Source organism: Lepus europaeus, chromosome 2 (assembly GCF_033115175.1).
Source record: "Lepus europaeus isolate LE1 chromosome 2, mLepTim1.pri, whole genome shotgun sequence".
Lineage (NCBI taxonomy): Eukaryota > Metazoa > Chordata > Mammalia > Lagomorpha > Leporidae > Lepus > Lepus europaeus.
This window is the reverse complement of record NC_084828.1, coordinates 78,774,762-78,786,711: the sequence shown is the minus strand read 5'-3', so window position 1 is coordinate 78,786,711 and position 11,950 is coordinate 78,774,762. Positions and strand designations below refer to the sequence as shown.

The following is an 11,950-nucleotide window of genomic DNA, read 5'->3' as shown; positions in this document are numbered from 1 at the left end:
CTGCCTGGTGTCTCACAGCAGGCTAGAGATGGTGTGTTCACAATGGGTAGTAGAAGAGATCGTATTCATGGTGTGCCTAATGGTCAGGGGAACACAGGAAGAGAAGGTGAAGAAGCCCAGGCTCCCCCTACCACCTAGGCTGCAGGTGCAAGGGAAGGGGCGCCTCCTGAACCTGGTGAGAGCTGCACTCACAGGCCAGTGCCACTGAGCGGGAGCCATGACTGCTCTTTGGAGATAGCCAGGGGAGTAAGATCCCCAGCCACTCTTTGCCCTTCCCTGCACTTCCTTGCTGCCCCCTCCCCTTGCTGAGCCCAGCCAGCAATCAGAGAATGGAACAAATGTAGCGTGTAGAGTTGCGCAGGGCCACCCCCAAAGCCAAGAGCGGGGTAAGTGCACTTCATTTGTCCTTACATTCACTGCTGGCAGCTTGCACCTCCCAAATTGTTAGCATCCTAATCTTTGCCTTGGCTCTGTGCTTCAGAAGCCTCAGGGCCTACTCCATGCAGAAGGAACTAATGCTTAACTCCTTCGAGGCAATCAAAGCAAACATGGTAGCAAACTACTAAGTGTTGTGTAAGCAGTCCAGTGTAGGCCAAGTTTTTCTCCTTATGACTGTCGATGGCACTTTTAGGGAAACATCAACTGTCTCGAGAGCATCTTTTGTTTTTTCTCTAGAGAGGAGGGTGCGAGTGCTCAGTGAGCTATCTGGCTTAATTCCGCACTGACACTGCAGAGGTGACACAGGAAATCTAGGAGCAAAAAGGTGCAAATAAAGCTGGAGAGGACTTTGTAAATCCTTTCTGTGGAGCAGAAGAGATGAAACCTATAACAGGGGCCAGCACTGTGGCACAGTGGATTAAAGCCCTGGCTTGCAGTGCTGGCATCCCATATGGACACCTGTTCGAGTCCCAGCTGCTCCACTTCTGATCCAGCTCCCTGCTAAGGCACCTGGGAAAGCAGCAGAAGATGGACCAAGTTCTTTGGACCCTGCATTGGCATGGGTGACCCAGAAGAAACCCCTGGCTCTGGCCATTGTGGCCATTTAGGGAGTGAACCAGTGGATGGAAGACCTCTCTCTCTGCCTCTACCTCTCTCTGTAACTCTTTCAAATAAATAAATAAAATAAACCTTAAAAAAAAAAAAAAAAAGAACCCAACAGCCTCTCTGGTCTTTCTAGTGACCAGTGTTTAAAAAAGAAAAACATTGGGCCGGCGCTGCGGCTCACTAGGCTAATCCTCCGCCTTGCGGCGCCGGCACACCGGGTTCTAGTCCCGGTCGGGGCACCGATCCTGTCCCGGTTGCCCCTCTTCCAGGCCAGCGCTCTGCTGTGGCCTGGGAGTGCAGTAGAGGATGGCCCAGGTCCTTGGGCCCTGCACCCCATGGGAGACCAGGATAGGCACCTGGCTCCTGCCATCGGATCGGCGCGGTGCGCCGGCCGCAGCGCGCCTACCGCAGCGGCCATTGGAGGGTGAACCAACGGCAAAAGGAAGACCTTTCTCTCTCTCTCTCTCTCTCTCTCACTGTCCACTCTGCCTGTCAAAAATTAAAAAAAAAAAAGAAAGAAAGAAAAAGAAAAACATTGGAGCAGGTGTTTGGTGCAGCGAAATACGTCATCACGTGAGACCCAGGTTGCTGCATCTCTGGATGCCTGGCTTGAATCTTGTGGACTTCCACTTTGGATCCAGCATTTCTATTAATGTGCACCCTGGGAGGCAACAGATGATGGCTCAAGTACTTGGGTCTCTGCCACCCATATGGGAGGCTTGGATTGAGTTCTAGGATCGTGACTTCAGCCTGGCTGTTGTGGGCATTTGGGGTGGACCAGCAGATGGAAGATCTTTTTGACCCTCTGTGTGTTGCTGTGTCTCTGCCTTTCAAACAAAATGAAAAATAACTAAAAATATAAAAAAGAAAGAAAATGTTGAGAATTCTAACTTTCACAATGGGAAGTGTCAGCAGTGAAGTCAACAGCAAAGTTCTACTGTGATAATGTTTAGTTAACAGCTATGCACAAAACCAACGCATTGCATAATATTGTACGCTGAATGTGTCACAGGAAACACCCAGAATCTCAACCTAAGGAAACGGGAAAACGGAGTGAGGGGAAGTACACACTCGGCTCCAAATGTGGATGGAACTTTATTTAAATCAGATCCAGGTAATAACACCATTCAAAGAGCAAGTACCGTCTTCCAAATGCACACCCTGAAGCTGCGTATGTATATGAGTGGCAGTGGAAGATTCACAACTTAGTGGGAACCAGACTTTATCATGCAGACAGATCACTAGACAGAAAGCAGTTGGTTATCCTAATGGTAAAGAATTGAATGAAACATCAGAAAACTCAACATACAATTGGATTCTTTAAAAAAAAAAAAGACATCCTTTGGATTAAACTTCCTCAATTTCCTGGATGATGGAAAATATTCTGGGTTTTTAAGTTCTTCTAATAGGACTTTGTTGCAGGATATTTGCTTTAAAAACCGGAAGACCCCTGTCTGAGAGAAGGCCAGAGCAGTGGGAGCTGCTTAGGCGGCTCCTTGCAGGAGGCAGCACGTCCCAGCATGCCGAAGTGCTAGAGCCAGAGTACCGAATTCAGATCCCAGCACCTCCACCTATTAACTTGTCCTCTTGCACACCAGTTATTTTGTCATACAGAGGGGACACTAATCATATCAACCACAGAGATGTGAAGCTCTTATAATGAAAACAAAGTGAGCGTTCCATTTGTACTTATTACCTGACCAAAAAGTGTGTGTGTGTGTGTGTGTTTAGAAAAAGAATATCTTGTTCATCATTTTTGGAGAGAGATTGGGACAAAGATAACCTTTGCTATTATAATTTTCTTCTGAAGTGGAAAACCATTTAAAAGTAAAATCTGACATGTCATACATTCCCTATAGTAGGCTCAACTCTTGCATTTCCTTTGTTCAGAGGGAATATTTGAAAGCTTCTAAGGGACAAAACATGAATTGGAAGGATTTAATAAGGGGATGAAACTACTGTAGTGGGGATTAAAATTACTACAAAATGATACATGATTATCATCTAAAGTATTTATTTGTTGAAACTGGAAGCAGCCTATACTCCAAAGTCCAATAATGCCCACAAGAAAAGAAAAATGTCCAGAAACTATGGCAGGGCAAATGTGCCCAACAGAGCAGGTTAAAAGGACCGAGGAAGCAAGGCCCAAGTTAGGGGCCCGGTTACAGTGTAGACATCAAAATATTGCAGAGTGAAAAACTCATTTCTGAGTCAGGGGTGAGCACTCAGAAGTGGCTTCTTCACTCCTGCTTCTGCCAAAGACTTAGGGGCTACAGGTCTCCCTGCTGGGTTACCAGCGACTTGAATCAGGCAAATCTGTCATTCAAGATCATCTTATTCCATTTATTACCAAAACTCCCCCAGGCTCTGCTTCTGGCCGCTTTCCTTGTGATGGAGGAGGGGGAGAATGTGGGTCTCTAACTTTCCACCATCAGAGCCTTTTGTTTTTCCAATTGCACTAGGATTTCACTTTCAGCAGTAGAGATTAAGAGGAAAACAAACAAAACACTGAGAGAGCACCCAAGCGATGGCAATGAGAACAGTCCCAATGGATGGTCAGGAGCCCCAACGAAGGACACACGTGACCTCAGGGCACCCGGACGCAGCGATGACAGGAAAAGGAGACACACACTGCCGCAGTCAAATCACACAGATCCTCGGGACTTTTCGTCTTCCGCAAAAGAACAACGCTCCAGAGTAGCAGCATCTTTTTCTTAGAGAAATCCCTTCTGGATGAAACCTTCTAGAACGTGTTTCTACGGCCAGCGTCGGAGCGGCGCTGAGTCTCCCAAGGTGCACCTTTGGAGGGTGGCTCTAAGACCTCCTTGCCGCGGGTTTCGTGATTCCTTTTGCCTTCAGCTCCTCTTTGACACGTTTCAAATAATCAGGATCAGGGTAGCCATAGCTGCAGAAGGAAAAATCCCTTTAGTTTCATCACAAATGGTTCTTAAGAATCTGTACAGTAGGCCTTTGGCATCTGAGGACTTAATACTCAGGACTGCCAACATTCACAGGTAATCTTGAAGGCAGTTGACCGACTTACAACCACTCTTGTGTTCGCAGATGTGGGACATTCAGCTCTTGGCTGAGCCTCGTCCCCTGACCAGCATCTGCCTTTTAACCAGCCTCTTTTTATTTTCAGTTTATTGTGAGCATGGGGAAGAGGGTGTCCATAATCATTTGCCAATAATATTTACAAATATAGGAATCTGAAAAGGCCTTAGAATGTATTTTTTAATGCTAAGGATCTGAGATATATGAGTTACAACTAAGACTTTTTCTATTAATGCCATTGCCCAAGAGGGTTCAGCTTCTCTGTGGATTAATGGGGGACAAGGAGGAGGGAGAAAGTGACCTTAAAAGAAAGCAAAACAAATAGCATTTGTAGGATCTAGCCTTCAAATCGACAAGAAGCCCCAAATCACATCATCTTAGACACTATTCACCTTGGGTTCTGAAGCCCTCCGCCCCTTGACACAAAATTTAAGAAGTGCAGACTGCTTTGTGGCTGGCTGGGTAGAGGGCTTTAGATACCAACCTTCCTGTCTTTGAGGCTAGCCTCCCAGATTAGCATCTCACAAAATATTCTACAGTCCCCAACACTACCACTATAAAGTCTCCTTGCAGCCACAGCCCCGAATTTCTGCATTGCACAATCTCTAAACTCTGTTTAGCAACCATTATACTACCGAAAGGCTCTCACTTTTCTGGTCCTCCATAACTGGATGTTTTGTGGTGGATGTCGTTCCATGTAATGACATCAGAGGTGCCCAAGACTCGCGATTCCCCCACTGTGAAAATCAGCTTCTGATCAAAGGCCGTCTGGAGCAGCCCCAGCACCTCTCTTCCCTCCGGATTATCAGGCAGGTACGCGGTTCGCTGTGTTCCAGGATAACTCCTTCCTGGGTTTGGGTGCTCTTCCTATGTGAAGACAAGAAAACGTCACATGAAAACAGTCCGCTTTCAAAATTCTACTACATGTACGGATGTATTAACTTGTAGGGAAGGAAGGAAGGAAGGAAGGAAGGAAGGGAGGGAGGGAGGGAGGAAGGAAGGAAGGAAGGAAGGAAGGAAGGAAGGAAGGAAGGAAGGAAGGAAGGAAGGAAGGAAGGGAAAGAAAGAAAGAAAGAAAGAAAGAAAGAAAGAAAGAAAGAAAGAAAGAAAGAAAGAGAGAAAGAAAGAGAGAAAGAAAGAGAAAGAAAGGAAGGAAGGAAGGAAGGAAGGAGAAGGAAGGAAGGAAGGAAGGAAGAGAAAGAAAGAAAGAAAGAAAGAAAGAAAGAAAGAAAGAAAGAAAGAAAGAAAGAAAGAAAGAAAGCGAGAAAGAAAGGAAGGAAGGAAGGAAGGTATTGTTTTGGTCATATCTCATGGTTTACACTTTTTCTTTCTTCAAATTCATGCTGGGAACATTATCCATCCTCCTGTCTCCTCTGTCCCCACCTTCATCCTAACATATAATCTCTATCCACCCTTTCTCTGCCTTAAGAAATAGACACCAGGGGCTGGCGTGGGTAAAGCCGCCACCTGCAATGCTGACATCCCATATGGGCACCAGTTTGTGTCCCGGCTGCTCTACTTTTGATCCAGCTCTCTGCAATGGCCTGGGAAGGCAGTGGAAGATGGCCCAGGTGCTTGGGCCCCTGTACCCACTTAGGAGACCCAGAAGAAGATCCTGGCTCCTGGCTTCAAATTGGTGCAGCTCTGGCCATTGCAGCCATCTGGGGAGTGAACCAGTGGATGGAAGACCTCCCTCCCTCTCTCTCTCTCTTCTCTCTCTCTGCCTCTCTGTAACTCTGCCTTTCAAATAGATAAATATTTCAAAAAAGGAAGGAAGGAAGGGAGGGAGGAAGGGAGGGAGGGAGGGAGGGAGGGAGGGAGGGAAGTAAAGAAATGGATACTAGGGCAGGGTTTTGGTGCAGTGGTTAAAACGATACTTAGGGCCTGCATCCCATGTAAGAGTGCCTTGGTTTGAGTCCTGATTCTGCTCCCAATTGTGGCTTCCTGTTAATCTTGGGAGGAAGCAAGTGATGGCTCAAGGGGTTGGATCCCTGCCACCCAGGTGGGAAACCTGGATTGAGTTTTGGCCTCCTGCCTCAGTCTGGCCCATCCCTGGCTATTGAAGGCATCTGGGAATAACCAAAGGATGGAAGATCTCTCTGTGTGTTGCTCTGCTTTCCAAATACATAATATATAAATAAAAATACAAAACAAAATAGACACAAATGATATCTGAGTTACAGGCAAACACTGTGACCTTTATCACTAGTTTAGTCTCTTGCATTTGACCATGGAATAACTAACTCCTTGGGAAATCCACTGTCAAACAGGCAGGAGGGCAACATCTTTTGCTCTGGCAATCCTGGCAGAGCAGAGAGAAACCCTGGCCCTTAGCAACACTTACTGTCTGTATGCCTCCTTGCATTGTGTAGGTGATCACAATGGAGCCACAGGAACTATAACCTGGAAGTGAGTGTCTTGATACAATGAAGGTCATGGTTCCTTCTGGCTGATTCCCTTTCTGCATACCATAGGAGACCTGACACACAGGACAGGCCGGTTTATAGGACAGGGCTTTGGTGATACACGGATTGCAGAACTCATGCTTGCACTGGGGCAGCACGTATTTGTCTGTAATGGCATCCATGCAGATGATACAAATCTCTTTTTCCTTCTCATCTAGTCCTGAGGCCCCAGAACCCACAGAGTCCTTTGATAGAGGTGATGCTGTTTCTGAGCCATTACTATCAATTTCATGGGTGTTTCATGATGCTCATTCGATTTCTCTCCAGCCGATGGAGACAGCCCACTTTTCTGCGGGACATACTGCTTTGCCTTTGCAAGGTGAACTGGCAAACCAGTCAAAGTCATTGACTTTGAAGTGAGCCCCAAGTGTAGCTTTGGATGACTTCTCTCAAAGTCATCGGTAAACTTAGTGCCCTGGAAGTGCTTTCTCTCCTTGCCCAGATGTTTCAGTGACAGAACTTCTCTTGTCAGCTGAGACGAGGCGTGTTGGAAGGCATCGATGAACTGGCATAAGCATGCTCAGATAGATCTAGCTCCTCTCCTTGGGCTCAAAGAGAATGCAGGTGTTCTGACTTCTCTGCAAACTCTTATAGTCCGTGTTGTACTTTTTCTCTATCTCTGCGATGTCCTGGAGTAATTGATTCTCTAAAAGCTTATAGCAAGCAGTGTCAACCTCAATCCCATCTACCATGCGACTGGGAGCCAGGATTTTCACAGGTGCCTTGATGAGACTCTCAGAGATTTTCCGTTTGGCAGCTGAAATGTCATCTTGGATCCCGAGGAGAGTTAATGTTCTTCCGTTTTCCTTTACAAGGAGTTTTGTGAAATGATGATTCAATTCCTGTTTCATTTTATTTGCCTGTGCACTGTTGGCTAAAGAGACAGAATCTTGCTTCAGAGATTCTGTGACCTTCTGGAATTCACTTACAAAAGACTCACGACCTCCTTCTAGGTCGTCCGATGGACTTGAAACGAAGTCTAAATAGACCATCCCGGGGGAACTCGTATGAATTCTGAGATCGACACCAAATCTTTGCTTTATGGAGTCTGTTTTATGAGGACAGACGTATTTGAAATATTCAAACAAAGGCTCAGGGACTTCAAAACAGTTGCTTCTTTCTTCCGACCCAGTGTTTGCTTTGGAAGGAGCCGTGTGGCTACTCCAGTCCTGCTGAGCCAGTGGCTTCCTCTTTGTAGATGTGATGCAAGGGGCTAGACTTGCTTCAGGCAAAGACAAGGGGCCTTCAGAGAGGCTGCTCTCTCCTTCGGACCCCTTGTTTGGTTCGGAAGGAGCCACATGGTTGTCCCCGTCCTGCTTATCAAGTGGCTTCCTCTCTGTTGTCAGAGGAGATGGCCCGCTCTGCAGGAGCTGCTCACTCAGGAACTGATGTATCTTTTCCATCGTTCTGAAGTCGCCACACACCTTCTCAATTCCGTTCTGACCCTCCATGACTTTCACCTCGGGGCAGAGTGTGGTTATGTGTGCTCTCTGCTCTTTGGAAAACAGGTTACAGTTCAGGTCGGCTGTCACTTCAAGAAAGATCTGAAATTGTAAAAGGAACAGAGCCGGCCGTGACCATCTTCCACCTGGCTGGTGGCAGCCCCTCCTACCTGGGCTCAGACCTTCTACTCTAGCCCATCCTACAGGTGTTTTCACACACAGAGGCCAGAGTGACCCTTTGGAAATGTAGATTGGATCACCCACTGCCGTGCTCAAAACCCTCTGGGGAATCCCCTGCTGCATAAGCTAATCTCCAAAGCCCTGAGCCCTTGGCCAGGTCTACATCCCCTAACACTTACCTTCTGGAGGCCCACCCTCCCTCCCGGCCTCCTCTGACACTGGCTTTCCTAGAAGCTTCTAGGGCTCAGGATGTTAGCTCCTGTGGGACCTTGGCACTTGTGCTTCCAATGTTCTAGAATGTTCTCACCCCAGAAATGCACTTAGCTGGCCCCCCAGCTTCATTCATGGCTCTCTTCAGATGTCATGGCATTTGGGAGGTGTTTCTCAACATCCTGTTCCAGATGGTAGCCTTGTCGTTCACCCCGCTGCACTCTGCTTCCTAGCACTTAGCACTGGCACATGTTTTATCATCCATGAATTGGTTTGCTTTCATCGTCTGTTCCCCGCATTAGAAGGTAGCGTTCCCCAGAGCGGAGCCTGCCGTGGTCTCGGCTGTGTTCTCAGCCCGTGCGGCAGCACCTGGCACCTGCAGGTGCGGCACCACTGTTTGTTAAATGAACCTTGGCCTGACTGCTTCCTTCTCACCACTTTGGCCTCACCTCGGCACAGCAGCTGTTTCTGACTCTTGGTCAGGAGCAGCACCTCTCCCACCCTCCTCTTCCTCACCCTGGCCCTGTCGCTCTCCGAGGCAAAACCCCATCTTACTGTCTTGGCACACAGCCCTCTTTGGTATAGGTTTGGTGTAGGTTTATTCTGTTTAGTTAGACACGTCCCCCACCCCCTGTATTAGCTACATGACACCGGGGATTTTGTATTTTGAGCCCGCCTGCTGTGGCCCAGTGCCTACACCAGTGCCTGGTGCGTGGCTAGTCCGCAGCACCTGGCTGTTGGGCCAACAGTGTGTGAGGTGGGGGCCCGGGGGAAGCCGCAGGGGCTCTGCCAGCTGCTTCCTGCACTGCTCACCTTTGGGACACAGGCGTCTATGGCGTTGAGCACAGGATCTTCACCGGGGTGCTTCTCGCCAGCTGGCGCCTCTGCGGGTGACCGTGTCGACAGAGGCACGCGGGGCCCCATGCTTCCATTTACTGGAGTCTCTTCCAGGAAAATGGTCACAAGTTTGTTGTCGATGCAAACCCGCTGCATTCCTTTCCTCAGTATCCGCTCCTTGGCTTCCGAGCAGATAGCAGATACGCACAGAAATGGGAGAGATTTAAAAAAGAGTCGCCATGAGGATCCCTGGGGCGGGGTGGAGGGTTCCAGGGCCACTATCAGACACCCAAATCCACAAGTGCCCATGTCTTGTGTAAAATGGCTCAGCGTTTGCACACCATCTGCCATGCAAATCGTCTCTAGCTCACTTAGAAAGCCTAACACAATGTCAATGCTAGGTTCACAGCTACCCTGCTGTATTGTTTGGGAAATGACAAGAAACATATCTGTCCACGTTCAGTACAGACACAACTTTTTCCCTTGACTATTTCCAGTCCTATTGGATTCGTAGCTGTAGAACCCAGAGACACGGAGGACCTGACAGGGATCCTCTGATTCTCCATCTCTCCCCCACCCAGCACCTTCTCCACAAGGCTGCTTCCTGCATCCGGTATTGGTGGGGTGGTGGGTGTTAGTGATGGGGGATGTGGAGCAGAAGCTTAAAACTTTAAAGTAAGCAGCCCAAGCTGGACTGCAGAAATGAACTCTTAGTGAATACCAACCATGACTTCAAGTCATGAGTCTGAGGTTGTCTTCATTTCAGTGATGTGGAATAATACTCGTTACATAGGTAAGTGAAAAAAAAAAATTCCAGGAAACAAAAATATAGATTCAGAATTCTGTAAATGCAGATGTTTGCTGACAATCAGAAAAAATACCCTGGGGGAGTGCTGGTGCTGTGGCATAGCATGTTAAAGCCGCCGCCTACAGCATTGGCATCCCATAGATGGGTGCTGTTTTGTGTCCTGGCTACTCCACTTCTGACCCAGTTTTCTGCTAATGCGCCTGGGAAAAGCAATAGAGGAGGCACCCACATGAGACCTGGTTGAAGCTCCTGGCTCCTGGCTTCAGCCAGGCAGGCCCATTTCCTGCTGTTGCAGCCATGTGGGGTGTGAACCAGCATATGGAGAATCTCTCTGTAACTCTTTCAGATAAACAAATAGATCTTTAAAGAGAGAGGGAGAGAAGAGGAAGAGAGAGGAGGAGGGAGAGAGAGAGAGAGAGAGAGGAGGAAGAGGAGGCAGGGAGGGAAGGAGAGAGAGAAAGGGGAGGGGAAGGGAGGGGAGGGGAGGGGAGAGGGGAGGGGAGGGGAGGGGAAGGGATGGGAGAGGAGAGGGGAGGGGAGGGGAGAGGAGAGGGGAGGGGAGGGGAAGGGAGGGGAGAGGAGAGGGGAGGGGAGAGGGGAGGGGAGGGGAGGGGAAGGGAGGGGAGAGGGGAGGGGAGGGGAGGGGAAGGGAGGGGAGAGGAGAGGGGAGGGGGGAGGGGAGAGGAGAGGGGAGGGGAGGGGAAGGGAGGGGAGAGGAGAGGGGAGGGGAGAGGGGAGGGGAGGGGAGGGGAAGGGAGGGGAGAGGAGAGGAGAGGAGAGGGGAAGGGAGGGGAGAGGAGAGCAGAGGAGAGGAGAGGAGAGGAGAGGAGAGGAGAGGAAAAGTTTGGAGGAAATAAACCAAATGCTTACATGTTTCTCTCCAGGTCGCTTTCCTCCTTTTTTTCTACAGTGAACAACACTACTTTTGCAACCATCAAAAATCAGAATCATCATTTAAAAGTAAAAGTTAAATATCTATGTGACAAGGACAGCGATTGCCAGGAATCTGGGGGAGGGGAGAGACAGTACTTACCATTTCTCTGACAGCTGAGAAACCTAAGGGATCTCAGAAAGTTCATGGAACAGGTGTATCATGGGAAAATAAACTATGCATGAATTTCAAAATAAACTTCTCTTTTAATTTCATTTCCCCACTTCTATGAGGCAGAGGAGAGCACCAACTTGATCGCTTGGTCAGGCCCTCGCTCTAGCTTTCTGCCCTGTGGCCGGCCTGAGGGACCCTCGCAGCAGTAGCCCTGGTCCTGTCCCCACAGCCTGAGCCATATTTCCCTCGCCAGCGCTGGACCTGCCCTGAAGCCCGCGGCGCTTGGGCAAGGATTGTGGGCCGAGGCCGGCCTGCACCTGCTGCCCGCCACTCACCTGCCCTTTCTTTGAACATCACGAAGAAAGTGTCGCGGACTTCAGGGTCCACCGGCCGCACGCTGCACTCCCCGCCGTCCGAGTTCCGACTCTGGAAGTATTTTTCTAGCTTCCAGTGCATACGGCCGGAGGATGGGGACGCCCGCACGAGGAGCGGGGACGGGGGGTCGTGGCTGGAGGCCATGGCTGCGGGCGCGCGGCTGGCGCGGGGTCTCGGGACCGCGGCTGAGCGGCGGGGACCAGGGCGCGTCCCGCCCAGCCGTCCCGGGCTCAAAGTTTCAGTTTCGCTTCCCCGGAGTTCCCTCCCTGTTCTCGGCAGGACCTTCCCCCTGCTCTGCCAGCCATCGGCGCCGCGACCGTGAGCCGGGTCAGTGGCTCGGGCCCGGGCTGGGTGCTGGGTGCTGGAAGGGGCGGCTGCCCGCGGCTCTAGGGCAGGGCAGGCGAGGCCAGGGGCCCGGGCCAGAGGCAGAAGAGGTAAGTTTCTCAGTCTTTGTAGCTTGTTAAGACGATTACTCGCCGCCAAGATGTAC

General features: G+C 49.6%; 2 protein-coding genes across 3 annotated transcripts in view; one reads left to right on the top strand and one right to left on the bottom strand.

Moving 5' to 3' along the window:
* Positions 1-2,120: 2,120 nt before the first annotated feature.
* DTX3L (deltex E3 ubiquitin ligase 3L) lies at positions 2,121-11,665 on the bottom strand. Its single transcript, XM_062208859.1, is given in 8 exon segments — positions 2,121-3,949; positions 4,748-4,965; positions 6,443-6,792; positions 6,795-7,070; positions 7,073-7,099; positions 7,102-8,107; positions 9,209-9,414; positions 11,421-11,665. Coding segments are annotated over 8 exon segments (2,358 nt in total). The 5' UTR covers positions 11,605-11,665; the 3' UTR covers positions 2,121-3,858.
* Positions 11,666-11,722: 57 nt separating this feature from the next.
* The window catches only part of PARP9 (poly(ADP-ribose) polymerase family member 9), a 39,357-nt gene continuing 39,129 nt past the window's right edge, over positions 11,723-11,950 (top strand). Inside the window, exon 1 of one of the 2 annotated variants that reach the window (XM_062208855.1) lies at positions 11,723-11,787. The gene's annotated coding sequence lies outside the window, so the exon portion shown is untranslated. Of the gene's footprint in view, positions 11,895-11,950 lie in introns of both variants that reach the window. The other variant, XM_062208850.1, reaches the window with a different exon arrangement.